The sequence below is a fragment of the Antechinus flavipes genome, chromosome 4 (assembly GCF_016432865.1).
Source record: "Antechinus flavipes isolate AdamAnt ecotype Samford, QLD, Australia chromosome 4, AdamAnt_v2, whole genome shotgun sequence".
NCBI classification, from domain to species: Eukaryota; Metazoa; Chordata; class Mammalia; order Dasyuromorphia; family Dasyuridae; genus Antechinus; species Antechinus flavipes.
In genome coordinates this window covers 86,602,266-86,629,839 of record NC_067401.1, presented here as the reverse complement: position 1 = coordinate 86,629,839, position 27,574 = coordinate 86,602,266, and the positions used below count along the sequence as shown (strand labels likewise).

Below are 27,574 nucleotides of genomic sequence, written 5' to 3'. Positions count from 1 at the left end.
AAAACAGTAAGATTAAAAAAAAAAAGTTGGAAAAATCAATGGCTTGTGCCCTTGACTAAGGGGAAGAGGTGGACAATGATGTGGGGGAAAAAATTGCTTATGGCTTCAATTTGCCAGCCCCTTTCAACGATGTTTTTCTAGTACTTGAAGCAATTCATGTAGTAATTCCACATGTAACAAACAGAATAAAATAGTGTTTGGGGAAAAATAAGGCTAGTCATGATGACTTTAAGTAAAGATTTAAGTAAAAAAGCAAGTTTAATAGAAATCAGAATTTTCAGAGTATTGGGTTTGTTTTTTTCCTCTTCTATAACTTTCGCTTGTTTTTATGGAGCAGATTTGTAAAATGTGACCTATATTTATAGCGATTCTGCATTTAAAAGGATAGTTGTGAAATGGTTCATTCTCATGCCCTTATTTAGAAAGCCCAACTCTCTCACAATAAACTATATAGTGATCTCCCAGCCTTGTATTAGGAAAGTTCCTTACTTCTTTAGTGGTTCTTATTAATAAGAAGTTTTTATAAATTTATAAGTTTTTATTAGGTGACCCAAGTATTTTTCTCATCCAAGCAAAAGATAACTAATTTTCATTTGACTTTCTGTTTACATATTAGAACAAATAAGCTATGTTAATGTAATAGTAGGAACAAGACTACTATTACATTAACATAGTTAGCTTACTTGTACTCAGTTTCCATCTTGCCCTTTTACCTACATAAATCTCCTTTCAGAAATGTTCAAACTTAGTAATAATGCCTCACATTTGTATATTGTTTAGCACTTGTCAAATACTTTTCTCACATGAACTCTTTGTGAGAGGGAGAATAAATATTATTATAGTTTTACCATGAAGAAATAGAGGTTTAAAGAGATTAACTTGGTCCTGATCCATCACGCATCTGGTAAATTTTTAAATTGGGATTCAAACCTATGTGTTGTCAGTACTTTTTCATGGTCATTTTTTTTGTTGTTGTTTTAGTCATAAGTATCTAGCAGAAAGAGAAACCATCAAAAGATGTAATTGTCTCATTTGTAATTTTAAGGAGTAGAAGCAGCTAGGTGATGTGATAAATAGAACACTGAGTCTGGAATCAGTGAATTCAATCTGAATTCAAATCCAGCGTCAGATTGCCCTGTGTGATCCTGGGCAAGTTACTTAATATCAACTACTTCAAAAAAAAAAAAAAGGTGAAATGGGATTGAACTTAAATAACTTCTGGGATTTTTTCAGAACTTTTCTGTGACTTGAGTTTGAAAAATCCTCCTATTATTTCAACTTAGTGCTTTCATACAAGTCACTCCAATTTATCTGTCCTCCATTTCTTTACCTGCAATTTCTTTATTTAGAATGCTGGGCTAGAGGACTTTAGATTCTTTTCTAGCTTTGACATATTATGATTCTTAAATGAGTCACTTTAATTTTGCAATTTGTATTTAATGGGAGACATTAAACTAGTTCATGCATATTCCCTCTTTGTTCATCTTTTATAGTCCCCTTAGTGTGGCTGTTTATAATGTTAAAAGACTAGAGGGTGCAATAGATCTAGACAATAGGTATCAAACTGTTGCAGCTCATTGCGCTGAATCTACAATAAAATGGAATCAGGAAGTGTTTGCCATTTAATAAATAAATTTAATAATGTTTGCCATTTAATAAATAAAAATATAATACAACATAGTTAATGTTAATTTGTAGTTTTCTAAATCAACATGCTATCTACAGAATCTATTTCTGAGTTTGACATTACTGCTCTAAACTCAAGCATTCACTGAGCTCTTTCTACTCCACCATGCTGCCTAACATTAAGATGCACCTCAGTGGTGTGTTTTTATTTATTATGTTAAGCATTTCCCAATTACATTTTAATCTGAATCTAGCAGATACTCTGGAGTTTTGCCATGTGGCCTGCAAATTTGACACTTCTGGTGTACATAATTGATCTATTCAATTCAATTAACAAGCATATATTCAGTACCTACTTTAGATGCAAGGTAGTATGCCAAGTTGTAGGGATTCAAAATAAAAATAAAACGGTATTTGAATTAAAGAAGGTTATATTTTTTGAGATTCATTAAAGAAATAATTTTTAAAAACTCATATTTGTGTGAAATCCATTGTATTCAACTTTAAACTAAGTAGGTATTGTGGAAGATACAAAATAAAATGCTGCCCATCCAAAAAACTTAAAATCTATTTGAAATAATAATATAAAGCAATAATTAAAATGCAAAGAAGAATGTTATGATAGCAGAAGTGAGGAAGGCAATTTAGGCGTAAGGAGAACAGCATGAGCAGGGAAGTGAGGTTTGTGTTTGGGGGATTGCAAGTACAATTGTCTAGTTTGGAACTTAAAAAGTTGAAAGTTGTTAAAAAGGCTGAAAAGATAAATGGAAGCCATATTGTGAAGGATCTTGAATGCCAGGCCAAAACTTTTAACAGCTCTTAAAGCTAAAAGATATGTGATCCTCTGAATAAAATTCTAATGATAGGATTCTAGGCATCAGCCAACAGGAATTGGATTTTCCAAGTGGTATGTTTCCATTCTAGTTTATTAGTTTTTAAAATCAAGAAGAGTAATAATAGCATTGACATATTTGAAGGTTTGCAAAGTGTTTCACATGTTTCTCATTTAATCCTCACAATAATTCTGATAAGTAGGTGCTATTAATATCCAAGTTTTGGAGATGAGGAAACTGAGGCAAACACAGTTAAGTGACTTGCCTAGGTTCACACAGTTACTAAATATCTGAACTAGGATTTGTACTTGGGTCTTCTTGATTCCAAGTACATTGCTCTATCTATCATGTTACCTGATAACTTATAATAGAATAAAGATAGTAAATTGTATTTTGGATAAATTAGCAAACACATATGAAATGAGAAGTATCATGGTTTTTAGTTGTTTGATTCCTTTGTGCATCCAAAGCTTTATCAGATTCTTCATTAAGTGATCTTATAAAACCAAAAAGTTTATATGGAATATTTTACAAATTGCATGTTTATGAGGTCATGGTAAGAAGTGTTATTCTTTTGTAAAGCAATATGTTTTATAACCCTGAATAAATATAAATATTTTCTTTTAAAATATTAATTTAACTGATTATATCTTATAAAATTAACTGCTTTACTCAGGGAAGTTTTTCTAAAGTTGCAACCAAGTTCCTTTCGGGTTTTTGTTTTTTTTTTTTTTCACTTAAATACTTGGCAATAGTGTAGAATACTTTAAAATTTTTATTTAAAATATCTTCTAGATATGTAAATCTTTAGCTTAACAGCCATAAATAGCCTTGACATTTAAACTTTTAAGATGTAGGGAAAATGTTAACAATATATTCATTAGATCATGGATTTAGAGCTACAAGAGGTCTCATAAACCAGGTACCTAAGACCCAGAGAGTTTAAAAGATTTATCCAAATTCACATAGGATTCTGATTCTCTGATTTCAAGTTCAAAGATTTCTCTGTGTCACAGATTTGGGAAAATTGGAGAAAGATTCATAAGACGTTCATTAAGCAACATCTTAAATCAAGACAACTCAGTGGAAAGGGATCAAGACACAATGGTCTAGGTTTTGGGCAATGTGGTGGGAGAGAAAATAAGGCAAGGTCAGAAACAAATAGAAGTTGATTTTCTGAGTGTAAGGGAATAGTGTGAAACAAAGATGGAAATATAGATTGGTGCCAATTTGTGGAGATAGCTACCTCTCCTCTCCTTAGAAATCATGTTAGTTTACTTAACAACATGTGAGATTTCACTAACTTGTGCGGTTGGTGATGGGAAAGGGAAGGAGTGGTGGGAAAGCCTGAAAGAACCTGGAAAGACAAAAGAGATAAATATATAAACTTTCTGAATTATAAATAACAGGTAAAGCAAGACTGGATCATCAATCAGTGACAATCTGGATCTTGAATGAGAAAGTAGATGAGGTAACCTTGTTGAGGGATATCATTATTCTCCTAGTCATTTAAACTTGCAACCTACTTGTCCTCCTCAACTCACATTCATTGGCCTTCTATCTTTTGGTTTTATCTCAGCAGTATCTATTGCATCTTCTCTCATTGGATACTGCTATTGTTATCATGTAGGTCTTTGTTGCCTTGTGCTTAAACTATTTTGATAGCCTTCTTTGGTTAGGAGATTGAGATCTTCTAATTGTCTTCCTTCTCTTGCCCAGTCCCCCAAGAGATGATTGTTATGAACCAGCACCACATCAATAAGACCTTTCTCTGACCAAAAACCTTCCTTCTCCTGCGAAACCTCCTCAGATTCATTCTGCCAGGGTGGTGCCGATGTAGGGGATGGCTGATAGAAGATTAGTAATTATGGTAGCGCCTCAGAAGGACATTTGGCCTCAGGGAAGGACATACTCTACGAATGCAGTTGCTATAACAGAAGCAGGATTACTCCAATATTTCATGTTTCTTTGTAGAGGTAGGATCTGTAGTAGATTCCTCAGCCAACATGTAGGAAGAAACATATGAAAAATATTGATGCTCCATTAGCATGGAGGTTACAAATTAGTCAACCATGGTTGAAGTCACGGCAGATGTGGGCTACAGAGGAGAAGGCAGTTAGGGTGTCTGAGGTGTAGTATCCCTGTTCCTTGAAGGGAGCATGAAGAGAAAAGTCAGTCAAGGGTGGGATTTCCATCTCTTGATGTATATCCTCTGCCTAATTTCCAGTCTTTGGAGCAGAGTTGTGCAATGTCTTCCCATCTTACTCATGTTTCTGTGCTTTCCAGCATCTTCTGGGTAAGGGAGTGTTATTTTCTATTTAATAATAAACATTTTCATATCTGCTCATCACTTATTTTATCTACATTTGTCTCTATATATGTATGTGTATCAATGAATATGAATTTCTGTAGGTCACCATCTAAATCCTAAATTATTCCCCATTCCTCCTCATTTTTCATAATACTCTCACCCAAAGCCCCAGCCAAATGACACCCACCTCTTCTACAGTGTTCCCTGGAATGTCTGTCCCAGAAGCCACAAATTTCCCCTTATCCTGCATTTTTTCCTCTCCAATTTCTGTCTTTTAATAATCAATGAAATCTGGGTCTTCCCAGATGATACAAACTTCCTGGCCACCCTTTCCAAATATTGGCTTCATCTTCACTGATTCTGTTCAGTTCATTGGGCTAAGCAGAAAAGTTGGAATATTCCTTGTTCTCCACTGCCATTTCCAGGTTTTCCACTTACCACCACCATTCAATAGCCTTTTCTCTTTTAATACTTATATGATTCATATCCACTACCTCATCAAAATTTTTGTCTACAGACTGTTACAACTTTTCCTCCCTCCACCATTAAATAAATACTAATGCTTCTCCAGGATCAAATATAAAATTCTATATGACTTTTAAAGCCTTTTACAATCTGGTCCCTTCCTATCTTTCCATTCTTTTTACAGTAGCTTATTCCTCTCCTTATACTCTACAGTCTTAACATAATCAGCTTCCTTTACAAAGAACATCCCTCTTCCAAACTCTCTGCCCTTTTCACTGACTCTTCCCATGTCTGGAATTTTCTTTCTCTTTGCCTCTTGATTTTCCTGACTTTCCTCAAATGTTAGCTTAAATCTTAAGGAAGAAGACTTTTCTTTTCTCTCTTAATGCTTGTGCCTGTCCTCTGAGATTACTTCTCATTTATTCTGTTTATACTGTTGTTTGTCCTTTATTCTTGAGGAGATGACCATGACATCAGGGAGATGATTATGTGAAATACAAGTGAATTGGATTTAAGCGATGGAAGGCTATGCAAGGTCACATGCCTTATTTTCTCCTCCAGAGCCATATGGGTCCAGTGGCAGGGTATAGATCAGGATGATTGTAGATGGCCCTGGATGCAAAGAGGAGCCTTGGCCTTTTTAAGCTAAGGTCTTTAACAGTAAGTTTGACTGAGACGATACCCAGTCAGTGAGTAGAATTGGATAAAAATGAGGTAGACAGTGACCTTTTATACCTATTTAAAAATATGTATATATATATATATCAATCTGAAAGGGGAAAAACATCAGGATTTCTGTCCAAAACAGAAACAATTGCATTTTATATTCACTCTTGAGTCAATTAGAGCCCAAATAACAATCAAGTGGGCTTTAAAGATAGATGTAAACTAGTTCTTGTATTTAAGGTTCTTGCATTCTACTGGATTTCTTTAAATAATATACTAATAAACTTCACATATATATTATTAACTTTGTTCAAAAATGTGATTTGTGAAAAACTTCAGGAATATATCCATTACATAAAAATGTTACATAATATTACATAATAAAATTAATATGTAATAAGTACATAATAGATAAATATAATAAATTACATAATAAAATATGACATAAGTAATAATGAAGTTAAATAAGTCATCCTTCCCTCTCTCACTTTACATTTGCCTGGTATTTCCTTCCCTCAGAAAAGCTTCCCTTTAGTTGAAAGGAGAGTAAAAAATGTTCTCCTGCTACATACTCCCAATTAAGAAGTAGGCATTTAAGTATTATTACTTATCTGGCTTCATTCTGATTATCAATCAACACATTTAATGGGCACTGTTCTATGTCAGTATAGGTCAATGGCTAAAATTGACATTAGGAAGATCTGTATTCAAATCTCAATTCAGACAATAAGCATTTCAGTATGAAAAGAAAAATGATTACATATGAAACTAAAAACTTGTTACATGAAAAGCTCGTTTTTAAGTGTTAATTAAATTTAACACGGTAGTAAATAAGATGATCTATTTATGTGTCCTGGTTTTCTTTTTTTCTTTCTTTTTTTTTTGCTGAGGTATTTGGGGTTAAGTGATTTGCCCAGGGTCATACAGCTAGGATGTGTTAAGTGTCTGAGACCAAATCTGAACTCAGATCCTCCTGACTTTAGAGCTGGTTCTCTATCCACTACAGAAACTAGCTGCCCCATTTTCATATTTTATTACTACTTTTTTTTTTTTTTTTTTGCATCTCTATTATTTGTCATCAATCCACTACCAAACCCAAGTAGAATCCTTCCTTTATAGCAAGTGGAGTCAAGTTAACAAATTAACCCATTAACAGTGACTGAAAAGGTTTGTCTCATTCTGTACCTTTGGACTTTGATATCTCTGTTAAAAGTCCAGAAGAATGTTTCATTATTAGTCTTCTGATGTCAGGATTGGTCATTGCTTTGATCACAGTTCTTAAGTCTTTCCAAACTATTTTTCTTATATACGTGCATTCTGATATATTTGGTGGTTTTGTTATGTCAGAGAGTATGAAACTACAGTTTAGTGCCTTTGATTCCATAGTTCTAAATAGTTTATTAGCATAGTTGAAACTATTCATATCTCCATTATCATTGATGTGTCTGTAATCTGAAAATTAGTAATGGATAAATGTCCCTTCCTGTCTTACAATTTTATGAACTTGCAATTTTTTTTATGTTCATTATCTTTGAAATTATTGTAATATCTTTTAAATAGCACATTTATTTTTAAGTATGGCACATGCCCTGCCTTACTCTGCAGCTTATCCCTTTAATAAAGATTTTTTAAGAAAAAGAAAGAAGAATACAGGCAAGAATATATACTAAAAGACACATCCAGCAAGTCTAGGAGTGTTTAGTAGTATTACATAACCATAGGTCCCACTTCTGTATAAAAAGGAGGAAGCTTATGTGATTATTTCTTCAGGATAATATTTGGCAATCATAATTACAAGGCATTTGGTTATTATTTTTATTCTTTCTGTTTGAAGTATTGAAGTTAATAATTATTTTATCATTTTAGGTCATTGGGAATATATAGATATTTCTGTTTACTTTATATCAGTTATCACATAAGTTTTTTCATGCTCCTCTGAATTCTTCCCACTTTTGATTTTTCAAGACAGGCAGTATTCCATTATGTTCTATAGTCATAATTTCTTTAGCTATCCCCAGTTGATAGTTATCTACATTGCTTTGAAGTTGATGCTTCTACAAAAAAAGTTGCTGCCATGAACATTGAGGTATTCATGAGATTTGTAGGTCTGTTTCTGACTTCTTTAGAGGATATTCTTAGCAGTGCTATCTCTACTCCAAAGGGCATAGGCATTTCAGTATTTTTTCTCAGAATAATTCTAACTTGCTTTCCAGAATGTTTAGGCCAATTCATAGTTCTGTGAACAGTGTACAGGCATCTTCTCCAGTGTTGGCTTTTCCCATTTTTTGTAATCTTGGCCAGTTTGCTATATGGTACTGTGAAAGGAGAAATTATCATTTCTCCTATTAGTTTCTTCTAAATGGTGGTTCAACCTGGGAAATGGCTTTTGCTGTCTGTGTACATGTCTGAGGATACATAGGTATATTTATATGTTATACACATTTGTGTGATATATATGTATATACACACATACATTTATACATGTGTATGTGTTGTCTTGATGTCTTGGGGTATCTAAGTTTTGTCAGAGACATTTGATACAGAGATTTTTTTTTAACCATTGAAATCTTCTTTTATTATTCTCATGGCATTTATTTTATTTTTACATATATTTTTCAATTTTCTTCACTTGCTTTTCCCAAACTTTTCACAAGTCCACATCAGGTATACTGGACAGCTGCTAATAAGTACAGTGATCTACCAGTGGCGAATTTAGTAATGTGTGTGTATAGGGAAAGAGAAGTGAGATGGAAGAAGTTGTATTTGTAACTACAATGCTCAAAAGTATTTCAAAAGAGTTGATATATAATAGTTATATTATCAATATAATATATTATCAAAATGAGGCCAATTCAAAATAGCCTTAAAAATTTGTTCAATTAGAAGCTCTTCAGTAAAATATTTGAACATTTTGAATACATTAAGGAAGAACAAATGTTACCACTGCAATAGTTGTCATGGTTGTAGTAAAGAGGTGAAAAAAGATTGCGATAGTAATATGGGCAAGAAAGATTGCGATAGCAATATGGGCAGCTGCGACAGGAAGCCAGCTAGCAGAGGGAGATATGAGCTGTGAAGGGCCGTCGCAATGGCGACGTCAAGATGCCAGCCAGCAGTCTCTTCTTCCACTTCCCTTTCCACTCCCCTGCCTCCACCCACCAAAATCGTCATTTCCTATACAACACATCAGGACTTGCACAAAGAGTGGGCGGGGGCCATTCTTTCTCCAAGCATATATATTAATAGAGTATGGTCCAATTACTATTTAGCCTCACGTGCTTGGGACTTCAGTGCATCAACTCAAGGCTCAGCCCATTTAACTTCTCAGACTTAATTTTTCTTACCTGTGAAATGGAAGCAGTAATATTTACCCTGCTCAGAGGAAGAACAAATTTCAAAATGATGCACAAATATTAATTATCAATATAGCTTAGTGGATAGAGATCAGTCAAAAATAATGATAATGGTGTTAATTTCAACTAAGATGTGTATGGCACACTAAAATTGGCAGAGCATTTTATACACATTATCTCATTTACCCTCACAACAACTTCTTGAAACAGATGCATTATTATTCTCACTTTACAACTGAGAAAATGTAAGTAACTTGCCCAGGCTCAGTCTGCTATTACTGTCTAGTGTGGGATTTGAGTTCGGTTCTTCCTGATTCCACATCTTTGCTAAAATCAATAAATCACTTGGCTTGTCTCTCTCTCCCTCTCCCTCTCTCTCTTTCTCTCTCTTTCTCTCTCTCTCTCTCTCTCTCTCTTTGTTGTTGTTGTTGTTGTTTTTTTTTTTTTTTTGAGGCAATTGGAGTTAAGTGACTTGCCCAGAGTCACACAGCTAGGAACTGTTAAGTGTCTGAGGCCATATTTGAACTTAGGTCTTCCTGACTTCAGGGTTGGTGCTCTATCCACTACACTACCTAACTGCCCCATTATGTGGCTTCTCATAAGGAAAATTGGGCTCAAGTCCAATCTCTGGCACAAAATGGTTCTGGGATATTGACAGAACCCATGCCAGGGTAATTTTTTACAACATTATCCCTTGCATTCACTTCTGTTCAGATTTTTCCCCTCCCTCCCTCCCTCCACCCCTTCTCTCAGATGGCAAGCAGTCCTTTACATGTTGAATAGGTTACAGTATATCCTAGATACAATATATGTGTGCAGAACCGAATGGTTCTCTTGTTGCACAGGGAGAATTGGATTCAGAAGGTATAAATAACCCGGGAAGAAAAACAAAAATGTAAGCAATTTATATTCATTTCCCAGTGTTCTTTCTTTGGGTGTAGCTGCTTCTGTCCATCCTTGATCAATTGATATTGAATTAGCTCTCTTTATCGAAGAGATCCAGAATACATCCTCAAACAGTATCGTTATTGAGGTATATAATGATCTCCTGGTTCTGCTCATTTCACTTAGCATCAGTTCATGTAAGTCTCACCAGTCCTCTTGTAGAATGTTCTTTCCTAAGAGTTCCTTACAGCAATGAAATCATAGCCCTGGATCTATGCTACCACTATTATTATTTTTGTTGTTGTTTTTGTTATTACCATTGTTATAGCCCATCTACTACTATCTGTCCTTCAGACCTAATACCATTGTCTCACTTAAGTAATTAAGAAATTGTCTTTCTTGTTCCTGTCTGGAACTGAATGATAAAAGTTAAAGAAACGTCAAATCAGAGCACTGTTAAATTTTCAATGTGGAATAGGCAAGAAAGTAGTAGTTGGAATACTATTAAGGCCCCTCAATAATAGATAAAGGGCTTTAGCTTCCTAATCTTCTGTGTTGAGGTGGAAAATTGCATTGGGACTAAGGAGTTATACATTATGGAAAGGGAGCATGATTATTAAAATTGTTGAATCAATTTGTGGGAGGAAGAAGAAGTTCATTTTTTAATTTTAAGTAAAACAAACAAACAAACAAAACTGAATTCCCAGAGTGGAATTTGTAGAAATATTTATAAAACTCAGTTAAAGTGAATTAAAAAAAAAACAAAAAGTGAGATCATGTATGCCATTTTTCAGGATATCTTAGGACAGAAAGTGGTTGTTGGTTTTACTCCAATCAATTATTGCTCTAAAAATCTTGTTTTATTATGAAATTTTACTGTTCCTTCTTCACAAATGAACATCTCATTAGTACTGGCAAAACCTTACAACAAAATAAGTGTAACTTGTCCAGTTTTCCAGTCCAGTTGTCCAGTTTCTCCAGTCTTATGTCACTAAATAGCATCTTAAAGGAGAGGAATCTGGGAGATAAGATCAACAGAGACATAATTTCAATAGTTTGAATATTCTACATTTTAAAATTAATTTCTAAAACAGTACTTGTTATCTAAGATGCACTTTGGTTATTATATCAAGTGGCATTATTTTTATAATTGATTGGGATAAAAAAAAATCACTACTTTCTATCCTACGATATACAGAAGCATGTCATACATGCTCTCACTTTATGGGGAGTTTTGTTTTATAAAGAATATGTATGTATGTAAACATACATATATATGTATATGTTACATATATGAATCCTATACACACAAACACACATATATTGAAGATAGGTGTAGTGTGTGTATATGTGTGTATATATCTAAAGTTATATCTATTGATAAAATATTTATATATCTTTATCTGTAAATGGTTTGTACATATAGTATTTAAAGAAAAAGACCTCTATTACCATACTGATTAGAATCTTTAGAAATTAGATATGAAATGATCCCAAGCTATCCCAAGGTTTTAGGATTCATGTCACCCTATAAAATTTCAACTGGTATTTCTCGGGAAGCTGCTACTTAAACCATAGCTACTAATAGATTTTTAATCTATTAAAATTAGTTTAATTATTATAAAACAAAGTTGAGGAAAATATTCCAGAGTTTCTCGTGGACTGAAAAAAGACTCCATCTCTTTCCTTAGAGTTGTTTTTCTTACTTGATGGTAAATATATTAGCCTTAGAATTTACAGTTAGAATATTTTAGGATAATATTGGTAATCACCTTTTTACTATTTATTATGATTTTTATAATAATCAATAATTCTTATTTAATTTTAATCCCAACTATTTTGTTTTGATTCTAAAGGACAGCTAATCATTTGGTTCTTATACCTATAATTATGTTTACTTTTAAAAGACATCATTTGTAGAAATATGGAAATAATTGCATTTCTACCCAAGTCTTACACATCCTATTGAGTGATCATATCATTTGAGACATTTTTTTACTCTACAGTTAACTATTTTAGAAATTGGAACACTTTCCCTTTAAGTACTTTTAATCTCAATGTAAATTATAAATTACCAAGCAACAAAAAAGATCAAATATATATTCCAAAACTTGTAATGAATAATAAATTTCTCACTTAAGTATGTTTTTATTTTACCTCTTGCAAAAATAGAATCTTATCTTGGGATAAGAAGCATTTTGAGCTTTTTTATTTTAAGAAATGTTTATATATTTAAGTAAACATTTTCAAGTTTAATATTTGGTAAAACATATTAGTAAGTATTTTCAATTATTAACTATACGTTTACATATTTCTAAAATTTTTGAACACTTTTATTTAAAATTAAGCTAATTTATAGAGAGAAATTTTATAGTTTCTAATTATATTAGCCACAGTAGCATGAGAGCAAAAGGGCTAGCTATTTTCATATCACAATTTGATTTAGCCTCGAAGAAGCCTTTCCTGATTCCCCATACTAGTATGGTCTGATTGATAGTTCAGATTTATCTTGTTTATATTTTGTTTTTACATAGTTGTTGGCATATTATCCAGCCCATTAGAAAATGTGCTTCTTGAAGGCAGGACTCTGTTTTTGCCTATATTTATCTATCTAAATCTATCTCCACATACATATAATATACACATAGCATGCATAGCACATGCCTAGGGCATAGTAGCTGTTTATCAAATACTTTTTGACTTAACTTGATTGATTCATTTTTTCAGTTGAATTGAATAAGTCAATACTTCTACAGATAATGAAACCAAATCATCACAGAGCATAGCAAACTATGAGAATATGTTGGTTAGATTTTATTTGACAAGAATAATGGAAATTTGATAACTAAATGATTGTAGATACCTCCCTACTAAATATATCATGATTTTGAATTTAATTTGTACCAGAACTGAATAATAGTACCATAAGAAGTTCACAACAATTTTCATTCTTTGTTATATCCCAGTAAATGCTCAGTTGAAAGAAAAAAATATTATGCCAAAGAAATGAATTGTTTAGTTTGCTTTTTTGGCATGGATTTGTAGAGAGAAATATTTCTATTTTAAGAGTTGGTGAGGTGCATTAAAATATTTATTAATTTGAGCTTTGAGGACTTGGATAGAATGTTTAGTTTGAGGCAATAATAAATTATGGAATTGTTTTCTGATGCCTTATGTGAATCTGAAAATTTTTCCTTTGGGTTACCTTTTGGTTTTTGGTTTTTTTTTTTTTTTTTCCTTATCAAATTCCTTTTATTCTTTAAAAGTTTTCATTGCTTTGAGAAAGCTGGGTGGAGCAGTTAATAGAGTTTTGGATCTGGAGTCAGGAAGATCTGAATTCAAATGCAGCCTCAAACACTAGCTGTATGACTGTGGACAAGTCACTTAACCTCTATTAAACTCAATTTTTTTCAGCTGTAAAATAGGGATAATAATAGCACTTTTCCCCTTCTCCAAGATTATTGTGAGTTCAGATGAGATAATATTTGTACAGCATTTTGCTTGGTACCGGCACAAAGTAAGCCCTCTATAAATATTCTCTTTTTTTCCCCTTCCCATTTATCTTATCTCAGCTCTTATCTTTGAGGTGTTGTTTAAAAGTCTCAAGAAATATAATCTCATTTGTATCTCACAAAACCCCTGGAAGTTAGGTGCTATTATTATCTTGTTTTTACACTTGAGGAAACTAAGACAGAGGTTAAGTAACTGCTCAGAGTAATAGACCTAGGAAGTGTCTGAGATTAGATTTCATCTTGAATCTTCCCAACTCCAGGTCCATGGTTCTATCACCTAGTATTCCTTCCATCAGAAGTTTTCTCTAAAATTTGCCTTTATTTCAGTAATCTCACAGAATATAGAATAGAGAAATAATAGTAATATTACCACCAGCATTTATATAGAACTTTCCAGTTTGTAAAATGTTTTCAAACTTTTTTTTCATTTGATCCTCACAATAATCCTGAGAGGTGAGTGCTATTGCTATTTCCATTTTACATTACTTGTATTTCTATTTATCCTCTTCCAGAGAGAATCTAAGAGAGTCTTTTGAGAAAAGCATGTTAGTATAAGGATTCTTTCATTGTTCCCCCTCTCTCTAGTCTTATTTAATTTTGGTACTAGTATTATTAGAGGCTTAAATTTATAAAACATTTTAATGTTTGCAAAACATTTTTAAGTATGTGTGCATATAAAACAATCCTGTGATTTAAAAACATATATGTATGTTTTATATGTGTGTTTATACAAAACAAATCTGTGATTTAAATACTACAGGTATTACTGTGTGTATATTGTGTGTGTGTGTGTGTGTGTGTGTGTGTGTTTGTTTATACACAACAAACCTATGATTTAAGTGCTATGGGTATTATTAGTCCATAATCACTCTGGGCCTGTTTTTCCTCATCTCTCAAATGATGGAGTTGGACTAGATTACTTCTGAATCTATGACCACCATTTTGTGATATGGAAATAGTAAAATTAAAGGATTTGCCTTTGGTCACACTTTTAATACATATTAGCAGCAGGATCTAAAACCCTGGTCTCTTCTTGACTCAAATCCAACATTCTTTCCCCTTTACCAAAATGCCAGATGAAAATTGACCACTTAAAAATAGTAATACCTTTAGGATGATGTAATCAATTTTCCTATGATTTGGTGATGAAGAATCATTTATAGAACATATTTTCCTTAAGAATATTCCTACTAGAAATAACTAGATTATTCCCTTTAATGAGAAAAGACATGAAACAATTTCTTGGTATGTATGCCCCTTCAGAAAAGTTCTATTTGTTTCTTTCATGTAGACTTCAGAGGAATGTCATTGTATTTTATTTTTCTTTTGAATGTCACTGCAATAATGAGATCGCTACTTTAAAAAGGCCTTAACATTTTGAGTCAGGTCTGATCTGATTTTTAAAATTAAATATAAGTCCTGCAAAAAACAAGTATTTTAATTTGTAAACTAATACAGATCATAAGAACATGTAGTAACAACTCAGACCCTATCCCCTTTTCATTCCACTTTTGATACAAGGCCATCTTTTCTTTTTCATAATTCTTAGAACCTATAAACAATTCCTCTTAAAAGCCTTATCAGTTAAAAAGACCTGGAATTTTTCTCCAGTGATCATATGTTTATTTTTCAAATGGAATATTATTTATTGTGGGTTGATAATCGCCATAATTGATCTAAATTTCTTTTGAAGAGGAAAAACCAAATGACTTTTTTTTTTAATCAAACTCTTCTTATTTCAATACTTAGCATATCTTTACACTTCCACATTAGTAGAGAGTTTACATAAATTTTTGAATTCAAAATAATTCAATTGATGTTGAGCCTCCTAGTGCTGAATCCCAAATTAGCTAGACTGGTCTTGGGAAAACAAGCAAAATCTGTCACTGAGCCTATACTCTAGGCTTAGGCCTCTTCAACTTAATAGGACCTGTCAGAGTCTGGGCTTTTTGAACAGTGTTGAGACAATGAAATAGACATGGAGTAAAAATTTAGTGAATCACTAAATTAGTCATCTTCACAAATATCAGCTGTGACTGCAAGTCAATGGATAATACTTATGTACAATATGCACCTGTTGCTCAAAATCTATATGTGGTTATGTTCAAATTTTTATGGTTCGATTGTGACCCCATTTTTGGGTTTTCCTGGCAAAAGTACTTCAGTGGTTTAGTGATTTCCCTTTTCCAGATCATTTTATAGATCTGGAAAATGAGGCAAACAGGCTAAAATTACTTGCCTAAGATCACAGAGCAAGTGTTTGAGACCAGATTGGAACTCAGTTTTCCTGATTCCAGACCCAGCACTCTATGCACTGAGTCACCTTGATGCCTCTCTTAATTCATTTTTAAAAATTCTTTTGGAGCTTTTCACAAATGTTTTTTGGACCTGAGACAAATTTACATTTTTCTTTGTATCTACAGATATAGTAGTTTTGACTTTGTTGCATTCTTCTGCTTTTGTGCTTTGATCTTCCCTGTCACTCTAGTAACTTTCTATGATCATGGTTTTTGTTTTTATTTTTATTCCATTGTTATTTCTTGACTTTTACCTTGCTGTTAAAGTTGAGCTTTACTCTTGGAGAGAAGACAATACTGTCCAAAGTTTCAGGCCTTTCTTGTTCTTACTCTCAGAGCTAATTCTAGGGATTTGTAAGTTTTCAGTTCTTCCAAGGTAGTGTGATCTAAAAAGAGGTATGTTTACTACTCTTCTGGCCTATACTTTGGTCTGTGATAAACCACAAATTCTCTTTTCAAGCTTGGACCTATGACCAATGTCCTCATTCCCCTGTGTCCATAATCTCTGGTGTGCTATTGCTCCTCCTTTCCCTTGGGACTGTCTCTCAGGACCATGACCTGGATCCATGAATGAGCAATGTAACAGAATACCTTACCAAGTGCCAGCAAAGAGATCCATGTAATTTCCTTCTGACCAGTTGTCTGAATCCCTTACTGTTTGTGGACTGAGAGCTCTGGAAGGTATTGCTGCCACCACTGATTCAATCATCCAGTCTTTTTATACAATTTCTAAATTAATATTCTTAAGGCACATCTGACTTCATCACTTGCCAACTCAAGAATTTTTAGTTACTCCTATTACTTCAAGGATAAAATACAAATTCCTCATTTTGCTATTCAAAGTCTTCAGTAATCTTGCTTCTTCTTACTTTTTATATTAGTTTTGTTGCTTCCCTTGATATACTTTACAAAACTATTTTACTATTTCTTGAACTCAACCTTTTATCTCACATCATGCTTTTGCAATGTTTAGAATGTATTCTCTGTTCACAGAAACACCTTAGAATCCCTATGATTTTTTTAAAAGTCAGTTTATTTAGGACTTGTATTTCCTAATCTCCTCAATTGTCAGTGCTCTTTCTTTCCTCAGATTGCCTTTTTTACTTATTTCTCTCCTTTTTGTATCCATACTTCCTCCCTTCCTTCCCTAATATGTTTCTGTGTTTTTTCTTTTTTTTCTTTTTCTTCTTATTTTTGTATCTCTGTCAATAAGCCTAGCACCTCATAAGTGGAAGATGCTTACTAAATGTTAGATTGGTTTGGATTTTATGAATAAAACATGTATTGAAGTTACTTGGGGTAGGGGGTGATTTGGGCCCAGTATTTTTTGCTTTAAAGTGTGTATCACTAGAATGGATGATCTTTTGAAGTAATGAATTCATAGAAGGTTCTATGAATGAAAAGATTGAAATAGAATCAACAAACACTCTCAAGGATATGGTTTTCCCTTTGAAAATATTTATCTTTTTTTTTCTCCTTTCTTTTGTTTCATCATTTTCTAGGGATTTCCTTTCCCTTATTCCAACAGAATCTTCCCTTGTAACAAGAGAAATTGTGGTGTGAAATTTAAGTGCTGTAATTACTGGGGAGGTGTCTATGTATGTGTTGTATATTAGTGTATTTGTCTTTGGAAGGGTGTAATAGTAAAAGAAGATATATCATTTCTGTCAAAAGATGGAGATGAAAAGGGAAGTACCTCTTTTCTTTCATTTTTAGATTCCAATAGTATGAAACTGAAAGCTTAGTTGCTGGAAGAATTCCACCATATTTTGAAAGATGAGATATTTGAGACTGGAGAACAAGAAAATATATCTTTCAAGGCTTTATTAGCAACTCTTAACCCAATTATTTCTAACATATTTTCCTAGGAATATTTCCTCAAAATAGTAACTATCCATGGGGCAACTTATTAGTAGGGATGTTGTCTAATATAGCTCAACATCTAACCCAGTACTATATACCTAGTATAGGCATTTGATAAATATTTATTATTTAATTGAGTTAGGACATGTAGTCATTTGTTTTCATGATTTTAACTAAAAGTTATTATCTTTTATTTGATATCTCTGTATTTTAAGTTTTTTCCTCATGTCAGACAATAGACCTAGACATACTTAAGAACAAAAAACACCCTTGCTACTTCTGTATTTTTCAATATGTCCAGTATGGTGCTATGAATATTCCAGGTACATAACAAGTGTTAAAACAAGGAAATTTATGAATTTCAGGTATTGTTTTAGATGTCATTATGCATGCAATAACAAATAAAAGGATGTTTTTGCCCTTAAGAATCATTTTAGCAAAGAAACTATAAATGTAAACTATCAATTTTCTATAAAAGGATATTAGAAATGATTTTGAAAATATTAGATTATAATTAGATAATTGAATAGTAGAATACCCACTGAGGATGTGATGGGGATAGCTAAAATGCAAAGCAGCAACCAAAGAGATTCCCTTTGCAATCAAAGAGAGGTGAAGATAGAAAAGGAAGAGAGGAAGGATGAAGTGTAGATGCTCTAGGAGGCAGTGGAGTTAAAGGCACAAATAGAGACAGGGACTGTAGAAGTGGAAAGATGAGCTTTTTCTTGGAGATTGAAGCAAATAGAGAAGGAGACAGGTGATGATGTAGAGGGGTTTTTGAGATATTAAGTACTTAAATATATAGTTATTAATGTTCTCTCTTGGTCTCATATAAATGATCACAAAGAACTTACCTTTGCAGTAAATTTACTTTGACAAGACACAAAACAAAATTTTGTCATTGTTTGGGTGAACAACCTATATGTTAAGAATTTAGTAATGTCAATTTATTAGTCTGATCTTATCAATACCTCTATATAAAATGGAATTTAAAAAAATTTTTCTCAGGTGTTAAATTATTGTGTTTTATTTTTCATCATCATGTATCATAGAGATTTTCAGATTCCATTGGTTCCTTAATGGATTCATGTGAAATAAACTTCCATTAGTAGTAGCTTCAAAATTTGTTACTTCATATTGCCCTAAAGATTTTGGGGGTTTTTTTGCTTCCTTTTTTAAGGCTTGGGTTCATTCCCTTCAAATTGTAACTTGTATATTTTCTATTCTCTTTCTTCTTGCTGCCCTCCCTTTTTCTCCTCCTTGCAAAAAAATAGATTTGAGATGCTGCAAGATTTCTCAGAGACCATAAGAGAGCTTTTTAGAGAGTCATAAGGGGTTTATAGATAAAATTTTAAAAAACTATCAGATTGTAAAGGTTTTCAAATACTACTTTCTTCTTTTTTGTCAAAAATCATTCTATGTTATTAAGGCATGTTCAGTCTAAGAATTTTGTCGTCAGACATTCATTCTTTTCTAATATTTCTTAGTCAAGAAAACAGGTGAAATCAATTCACAGGTTCAGTGATGATTCCAAAGATATATGTTCATTGAGAATTCTAGAAATATATGCAGTTCTTGTTAGTGTGTATAGACCTATGGTTTACATATTGTTATATTCTTAAAAATCTGTCTATAATTTGAATTCATGGAAATCCCATAATGCTTTAAATTCACTAGGAATTTAAGATCAATATTGTGTTAAGTATAAAAAGGAATATTGCTTCCCTAAACAGTTTTTTCCCCCCAAATCTGGATTTTTTTCCCAAAGAAAGTCATTCCAATCACTATGTTGTAGATGAATTGTGCACCTATGATACAGTGTGTTGTGTGCCACATTTAGCATGCATCCTATATGGGGACCACATCTCTTATCCCTAGGGTACCATGTGGAATAGGGATGAGGTCCTGACCCAATTGGGTGATGCAGAAGTTTATCCTGCCAATGGGAGAGTGGCATTTCTGGCAGCAGAGTTGCTTCCACCCATCTGGTTTAGTGCCATGGCAAGTTTCCCTCACTGAAGGAGTGGATCTAGACCCCTGATCCAACTGGTCAGATTATTTGATGATTTTGATTATCTGTGCCAATGATCCCTTTTGCTGATATGGATATTAAGGAGTTGACTGTAATCTGTCCTCTAAATTCTTGATCATTGAATATCTCTAGGTTTTGTCCTTTGAAATTGCATGGTATACTTTTATTCAGCACTTTAAAAAATGATGCTAATGTGAAATAACCTGTGAAACACTTTGCAAATCTTGAAACACTGTATAAATGTTATCTATTATGAATATTATTTTAGAGAGGAAGTACTACTACGGAATTAAATCAGTAACTTTTTGAATTCTAGTTTTCATCTCTTAACCCAGAAAGTATCCTTAGACAAATCACTTTTTATGGCTATCACTTTATTCCTTTATTAAGTAAATGCAGATAAAAATATTGACCTTTTTCACAGAAGGGCAAGAAATTTGTTGATATATAGTAGGTGAAAAAAGAATGCAATTTGATTATTAAATATAAGCTGTGAATTTATGATTATTTTATTTCCAAAGTTCTGAAGAATAAAGTCACTATTGTATTTGAATACTAGTAATTAACATAAATTGTAATTATGATTATGATGGACCAGGATGAATGGAGCCTTCCCATCATAGGATACTTCAGAGGGTATCAGATAGTCAATTAAAGCCATTCTTTCAGGAGATGACTATATCTGGAAATTTTTCTATAGGAGGAGCAAAAAAGGGACCAAGTCAGAGTTTCTGACATGGGAGGTTAGGGAACCCAGAGAATGTAAGTACTTGTGTTTCTGTACCACTGTTAGTCTCTTTATACTATATTACACATTTTCAGATTAATCTTCCTAAAATATGAAGATGGATATTATTTCTTGATATCATTCTCCTATCCAAAAAACTTAAAAAATTCCATGTATCCTATAAGATTAACTTGGCATTTCAGGCCCTTCACCATAGAGTCTATAGCATAATTTTCTAATTTTTTCTACTACTCTTCTTATCTAGAGCCCCTTAATGGTAGCCAAACTGGTCTGTCTATTAACTTCTAAAATACTTTATTCATTTCAATAATTCAACCTTTCTCTTTAATTGTTGTCCTTTTAAAGCTCTGTAATCCAATGAAATTGGTCCTATTACATATGGCCTAAATTTTTTTTTTGCATTTTTGTCTCAATTGATGCCTTTACTTATTTGGGTCCTTCCATTTGGAATGATCTCCTTCCTCATAAGTATTTCCTGAATACCATACATTTCTTCAAGACACATTTGAAGTTTCATTGGCAGGTTATTGGTTAGAAAGAAATTCTCTCTATAACATCTCTAACAAGTGATCATCCTGATAACACAAATCCCCACAAATGTGAATCTTAATACCACATAAAATAATCTATTTTAGAAAACTAATTATAAGAATATGTTCCACATATTTCAGGGTTCTATTATCCTTTTTATTTTTGTTACTCCTCGTTTTGCTCTCTGTAGTCCAGCATAGCAACTCTAGTCTATTTTAGTCATGACAATCTTTCATATATTAGGAGACAGTTATCATGTCACCTTATATCTTCTCAAAGTTAAATATTCCCCATATCCTTTAACCAGTTGTATGGTACAATTTTAAATCCTTTCATCATTCTAGTTTTTTGAACCTTTTTTAAATGAACACTGTTTTGCCAATATCACACTCAAACAGTGGCAAATAAACATGAAAATAATATTCCAGATGTGGCCTAATCAGGGCAGAGATTGGTATTACTGCTATCTCCCTTTTGCCCCTGGAATATAATGTCTCTCTTAATGTAACCTAAGATGAATGAACTGTTTTTGGCTTCTAAGTCATACTTTTAATCTATATTGTATTTGTATTCACCAAAACTCCATGTCCTTTCTACATTAATTATTGTTTAACTGCATCTTCCCTATCTTGTATCTCTATACAATTAATTTTTACCAGTCCAAATGTAGACCTTTACATTTATCTTTATTAAATAGCACTTCTTAGATAAAACCCATCATTCCAGACTGTTGAAATTTTTTGAGTCTCAGTTCCTTCATATTTAACAATATGCCATCTCTTTCTTCATCTAAGTAATTGATCAAAAATGTTGAAGAGAATGATGTCAAAAACAAGCATTGGAGGATTACTCCAATTCAGTCATTCAATCAAGATTTCATTCATTCCTTCATTCCTGCCTAGTTTTTGCCAGACACTGGGGCTTCAGGCAGAAATGAAGCAGTCCCTGTTCTCAAGGACTTACAGATAAAAATAAAATAAAATCATATATCCATGTATTGGTGTATATATAGAGAAAAAATAGTAAGTGGAAGACATTTGCTCTTAGAGGGATTCAGAAAAGGCTTCAGATAGAAAATCGTGTTTGAGCTGTGTGTTAAAAGAAGTAAAAGATTCCATATCCCTGAGGTGAGGAGGGAGAGAACATTATAGGCACATTATGTCAAAGTTTCTTAATTTTTTTTTTTTTTTGGTAGGTATGTCATGGACCTTTAGTAATCTGGAAAATTACGGCTCTGTTATCAAAATACCAACCCATTTCCTTTAATTGTTGCTTTTTGACTCCAGTCATTCAATCATTTCTAAATCTACCAAACTGTCCATATTCCTTCTTGTCCCCATGATGCCATAAAATATTCCATTAATGGTCTTGCTGAGCTGCAGCTCTGCCATGTCTATGGCATCCCTAAGATCTATCAGTCTTAATTGACTGTTGATCAATACATCTTGCACTATGATATTCACTAATTACTGTAGATTATCTTTTTAAGTTTATAGGACTTTTTGTCTGTATTACTCATTTGATTTTTAAATTGTAACTTGATTATTTATTATCTTTTAATATGTCTAGGTCTATTCTTTCTGTTTACCTTATAAACATTAGAATGAGGTATCATATTTATTTTGTTTTGTTTTGTTTTGGAGGCAATCCAGTTAAATGACTTGACTAGGGCACATAGCTAGTAAGTTTCTCAGGCTGCATTTGAACTCAGCTCCTCCTGATTCCAGAGCCAATATTCGTTTAGCTGGAAGTATCACCTAACTGCCCAATTAAAAAAAATTCTTCATGGCTTTATAATACAATGTTTTTTATATAGAGGCAATCTTAATGTTTGTAAATGAATATTTTATAAACTTTAATGCTATTATATGGTTCTAATATAATGATTTTTTTTGTTTATTAAATAATTTTTATTTAGTTTAATCTATTAAAACAATATAATTTCCTTTTTTGATCTGTAACTAATATTGAAAATGAAGGGCAAAAAACGTGAAGTAAGGTGGGCAGCAGGATAAGCTGTTGGTAGCTCACATTTATATAGAATTTGATAATTTACAAAACTCCTCGCAAATTCTGTGAGTTATATACTGTGGTATTATTATTCTTATTCACTAAAGCTTGGAATTATTAAGCAACTTTCCTACTGTGATATATAGCTAGTAAGCAGAAGAGTAGTAGAGACTAGAATCCAGGTCTTCTAACTTCCAAGCCAGATCTTTTTGTGCTGTTCTATGCTGCTTCTGTTACTAGTATAATGAAAGGAATATATATGCACTATTCCTTTAAATATTTCAGTATGTGTGTGCAAAGTCTATTTCATACTCTTCTAAATATTCTGTGGTTTTGTTAAGGAGAAACTGAATCTTTATTATAAAAGGAAGAGTAAATTGTAAAGTAAAATATAAATAATTAATTGTCATGGTCATAGTTTATCTCTTAATATAATAGTTGTAAGTTATTTTGAAATTTAAAAGTTGAATAAATGAATAAAGAGGTTTTGAAAAGGCACTTAACAGTACAATTCTAAGTCTTATACTTAATCTGGACTTTTTTTTCTCTAAATGGGATCTTGCATTTCTCTGTGTTTAACTTGCCCTTTGCTCTTTACCTTATTAGAAAATTGCTTCTTTTTAAAAACTATTTATCTCTTGCAGTTTTATTGATTTGATAATACTATTTTAAAGATTTTTGTCTTTTATTTTTACCTGTTAGGTTTTGTGAAAAAAATTTAAATTAAACATTAAGATATGTGTATGTTCAAATTTTGTTATTCTGAGTATTGTTTGGAGACATTTAAATGACAATTGGTTGTAACTTTCTGAAAATAAATATTAGAATGTGCTGATTATTCATGTGATAAATATGATTAGTTTTTCTATAAGAACAGCTAAAATTTTTTTTCATTTTCTTTTAAGACTATTAGTTCAGTAATCTCTATATCTGATTGAAGCTTAAAAAAACTTGTGTCCAATGTTTTATCCAAATTCAAATTGATGAAATACTTCTAATATTAGTACTCTCAGTTCCATTTTAATATTCTGTATTGCTGTAGGAGACATCTTAAAATATTTTGCCTCTTTCATATGGCATTCAAAATATGAATACTAAGGAACAAATAATTTTTATATATAATTCCTGTTTATGAACTAGCTAATTATACAATACACAACTGCAAAATAAAATACTGGTATTTGGAGAGGTGAAACATTATTAAAAGCAGAGATTTAGCAATGAAATAGTAAATTGTTTTCTACTTCATCGTTTCATTTTTTAAGATGGATCTTTATTTGACAATCTAAAAATATCTCACTAATCTGCATTTTTGGACAAGTCTTTTCCCTTTGTCGTAAAAAGGAAGAGTACTTAAATTTTCTGGTCATCATTTATTATATTTATGTTGTAAATAAAAGCAGTTTAAATTGTAACTGCATTGATTTTATATGAATGATTTTTTTCTTCCCAAGGAAATAGAGAAACTGAAATTAGAACTGAATGAAAGCAAGCAGCGTATTGAACAAGCACAGCAGGATGGAGCAAGAGCCAGAGATGAGTGCATAAAACTGACAGAGCTGCTGGGCAAAACGGAGCACCAACTGTACCTCTCCAGGTACCCCTAATCCTATTAAATACCATAGCACACATTTCCTTCTACTCCTTCTTTTCCACAGGCATCCAAGCAGTTGTTACATTCTTAGTCATTCGCTCTATGCACAGCTTTCAGGCACATTAGGCAAAATGCAGACGTGGAAGCAAAACATGTGAACGATGAATGTGGCTTCTATAAAACACAATCTTTCTTCTAAAGGACTCATAGATATTAATGATTCACTTTTCAAACAGCAGCCAAAGGATATGCCTCATGCCCCAGAGTTAACATTTTGGGGAGAATGCTGGGTACTTGGGGAGAATGTGGAAATAGCTGTAACATGTGATATACCAGACATGCTGAAAAGAGTTATAAAATGCAAAATTTGAGGGGTAGATGGTATAAGGTTTATAGATTAAGCTAATTGCTGCTATTGACCCATTGAAAAAAAGTGTTGCTAAGTATGTGTTACAAAATATATTGTTGCTTGTAGTGTGATATGAAGGTCTTAATTATAAAGTGTCAGTGTCATGTACGAGTCCCCAGAAAGAATCAGAGTATTATAAGAAACAAATATTCTGAATGTATTTTTAAAACAAGAAAACAATCAAATAAATGTGTTGAATGATTCAGATTTCCATTTTAGTGGCTATATATTTTGAGTTTTAATAAGATTTTTTTTTATTTGCATGCCAAATAACTACATTCTTCATATATCTTAGGGTCCAATTGGTCTTAAAGAAAAAGAATCTTGCTACCAAAACACATACAAATCTTCATGATACTAGGTTCTAAAATCAGTTAGACAACAGCCATCCATTCACACTAGCATGTTGAATTTGAACTATGAAATGGGGACTGATCCCTTTTACATTAAATATGACAATATAATTCTGAACACGGTACAGTAACAGATGGAGGAAAGCACCACTTGAACAGCCTGCATTTGGAGAGAAAAAATATTCTAGAGGTTGATGAACCTCCCAAAGTTTTGGGGTAGTGTTAAGATGCCTTTGGTTCTGCTAAAATAAAACTTTCTTCAAAACATTTTGTCATGATAATAATCCAAATGTTATGCCAAGCTCTTCTTTATTAAAAAAAAAAAATCCAAAATAATACCATCTATAGATGTGTGATATCTTGGAAAAATCCCAATAGCTGAAACACTTTATCAAGAAAAAAATTGCTTAATAATGCAGAATAATAACTGTTCTTTTAATGCAAATTTAAAGTAGTTGTAGAATCAGGAACATGTCAATGTAGTTTATATAGTTATTTAATCCTGAAAGTTTTAGAATTTAACTTCATTATGAGAATGTTTATATTGTTTCTCCTCAGTCAGCCTACTATTGAGCACCAACTATTAGTGTATTAAGCATTGCTCCACTAGAAATGGACAGCTTTTAATGTCTCAGTGCATCCGAGGATTAGTAAATAAATATTAATGCTGGATTTGCCCTTATACCATTCTGTTAGAATCACAGAGTTAATTTCAGAAGTCAAAAGTCCATAGAGAGTTTCATGTGCAGTTTTTTTTTTGCTTGTATAGTCTGACAAGACCATTTTTTATTCCCCAAGGACAGCATATTAAGATGCAGCAACTGCTAAAAATCGATGACTGACAACTAGTTTCTTTGTTCTTCCTAGAGAATATTTATATCACCTTAGTACTTCATAAAATTGTTTTCTGTTGATCTTTATTTCAGCTGGTTTCAGAAAACAACATACCTAGCTTGACAAAAAATAGAACTTCTAGCAAATTCTTGGTATTATTTTCCTTTTCTTAATTACAGCTTCCATCTAAGCCTTCTCTACATATTTGGCAAAATGAAAGCTTATAAAATTGTAGGTGAATTAAAAATGCAGAGTACAGACAAGATGCACCCATTTCATGCAAAGCACAAGATTGTTGACAAAGTTTTCAACTCTTAAACCACTTTATTCTAATTTCTAAGCATTTTTTCCTCCACCACACTTCTTTATTAATCCGGTATAGCTTCTTTAGTGCCTAGAACAGAGCCTTTCACATACAGTAAGTGCTCAATAAATGTTCATTGAATAAATTAAAGACATTCAATTTGATAGCTTGTGAACCTTTTTTTTTTTTTTTTTTTCCTATTTCAGTTTGGACCAGCTGCTAAAATAACAAACTGCAAGGCAGGTGGCTAATCACCATATAGCTTCAACTTAAACATTTAAAACTTCATGTTCTAAACAGAAGTTCAAAAATGTAATTTTAAAATTACATGATAAATAGTTTAACTATGAAAATGAATCCATTTCTTCAGAGGAAAGGAAAAGAGATAAAATGAAAATATGTGGATCATCTGAGGGAAAAATCTCTACTTCTCAAATATGATTTATGCTTTCATGCCAATGTTAAGGAATTTTTCCCTTGAAGGTTTGTGAAAAGCAAAAGACAGAACTTAGGAATTCAGCATTTATTGAGAAGAACCCCCCTCTGATATACTCTATTTGAGTAATCAGGCTTTATAGTAGATGTTACATGTAGTCTTTTAGCAACAATCCCCATATAGATAAATAGCTTTCCAGAAGGGCAAAGCCATGACCTTCCCTGATCTACTTCTAAGATTCCAGATCAGGGTGGCAAAAGACTATGATCCTATTTTACTCACTAGTAGAGGGTTGAGAAAGAGAGAATGAGAGGGTAGAAGAACTAAGTAGAGGGCATTTGGTAACTATTCTACTAAATAGAGAGATAGATGATATTACATATTTGTAATATACAAACATAGGTATATGTATATACACATATATATTTAACCTTATGATTTTCTGAATTCTAATTACTAACCATAGCCACAAATTTCCCAAGAACTTACTTATAACTTTACTCTCTGTTAGC

General features: G+C 32.4%; 1 protein-coding gene across 6 annotated transcripts in view; it reads left to right on the top strand.

The window, feature by feature from the left end:
* The window catches only part of SDCCAG8 (SHH signaling and ciliogenesis regulator SDCCAG8), a 282,059-nt gene that overhangs the window by 112,911 nt on the left and 141,574 nt on the right, over positions 1-27,574 (top strand). For all 6 annotated transcript variants that reach the window (XM_051993493.1, XM_051993494.1, XM_051993490.1 and 3 more), the window contains one exon: positions 24,587-24,729. In XM_051993493.1, the coding sequence (XP_051849453.1) occupies positions 24,587-24,729 (143 nt within the window). The remainder of the gene's footprint in view (positions 1-24,586; positions 24,730-27,574) is intronic.